Source organism: Penaeus monodon, chromosome 28 (genome assembly GCF_015228065.2).
Source record: "Penaeus monodon isolate SGIC_2016 chromosome 28, NSTDA_Pmon_1, whole genome shotgun sequence".
Classification (NCBI taxonomy): Eukaryota; Metazoa; Arthropoda; class Malacostraca; order Decapoda; family Penaeidae; genus Penaeus; species Penaeus monodon.
Genome location: NC_051413.1, coordinates 35,811,662 through 35,812,530, shown reverse-complemented (window position 1 = coordinate 35,812,530; position 869 = coordinate 35,811,662). Strand labels below are relative to the sequence as shown.

Genomic DNA, 869 nt, shown 5'->3' with positions numbered 1-869 from the left:
CACAATGAGCGGGATGTTGAGCAGCTTGTGGAACTGTGTGGTTTCCTGAGCCACGAGAGCCGAGCCTTTGTTCCAGAAGTAGACGGGGGTTTCGGTGAGGAGGCGGTACTCGCGCGGGTGGTGCCGCTTCAGGTGCTCCGCCACGTAGAAGCCGTCGGCCAGGTCGTTTTCGCCTCCCGCGCCCTCGAACTGGATCAGGCAGTGCAGGAAGATGATCTGCAAAGCGAGACCGGGTTCCTTTGATATTCACTCTCTCTACTGAAGCTGAGGACTAAACAGGGCTTGTAATATTACACAGTAACGTTCTTGGCTTATTCCGCTTGTGGATATCACTTTCGGTATGCTTTAAAAAATTCCGATCTCACAAATTTAGCGTTTCACACTGAATTACAATGTGTAATGTATGCATTATATATTGATAGTAGTAAGCCTGACGATTAAGAACTGTTAATGTCGGCATTTTTGAACTGCTAAATTTCTTGCTATATTACTTGGAAGTGGGTATATCTTGAAATGAATATCGTGCAATATAGTTATTTCCTGCATTCCATTCTAACTAATTAGTTTAGCCATATCTAAACAGCAATATCACAAATGCAATGTCATGTGCCACAGTGATTCATAGTTACCCCCCAATATGCAAATTCTGTCGCCAAACATTTTATTTGAAACTGTTGTAGCTCACCTTCTAATATGTCCCATTTTCTTCCAATAACGTGTAACATTTAGCGTCCACAGATATCGTCAGTAATCATAAAATGAAACTCCCATAGTTGTATATTGTGCAGAAGTGGAATCAGAAATGTGGCTAAGCATATCGATATGGTAAGAAGTTAATGCATGAAGTCCACATTTTATTTAAGCATGCG

At 42.1% G+C, this 869-nt stretch overlaps 1 protein-coding gene across 1 annotated transcript in view; it reads right to left on the bottom strand.

Moving 5' to 3' along the window:
- Positions 1–869, bottom strand: part of LOC119591569 (gamma-butyrobetaine dioxygenase-like) — an 11,542-nt gene that overhangs the window by 2,394 nt on the left and 8,279 nt on the right. The window contains exon 7 of the mRNA XM_037940331.1: positions 2–216. Coding sequence (XP_037796259.1) covers positions 2–216 — 215 coding nt within the window. The remainder of the gene's footprint in view (position 1; positions 217–869) is intronic.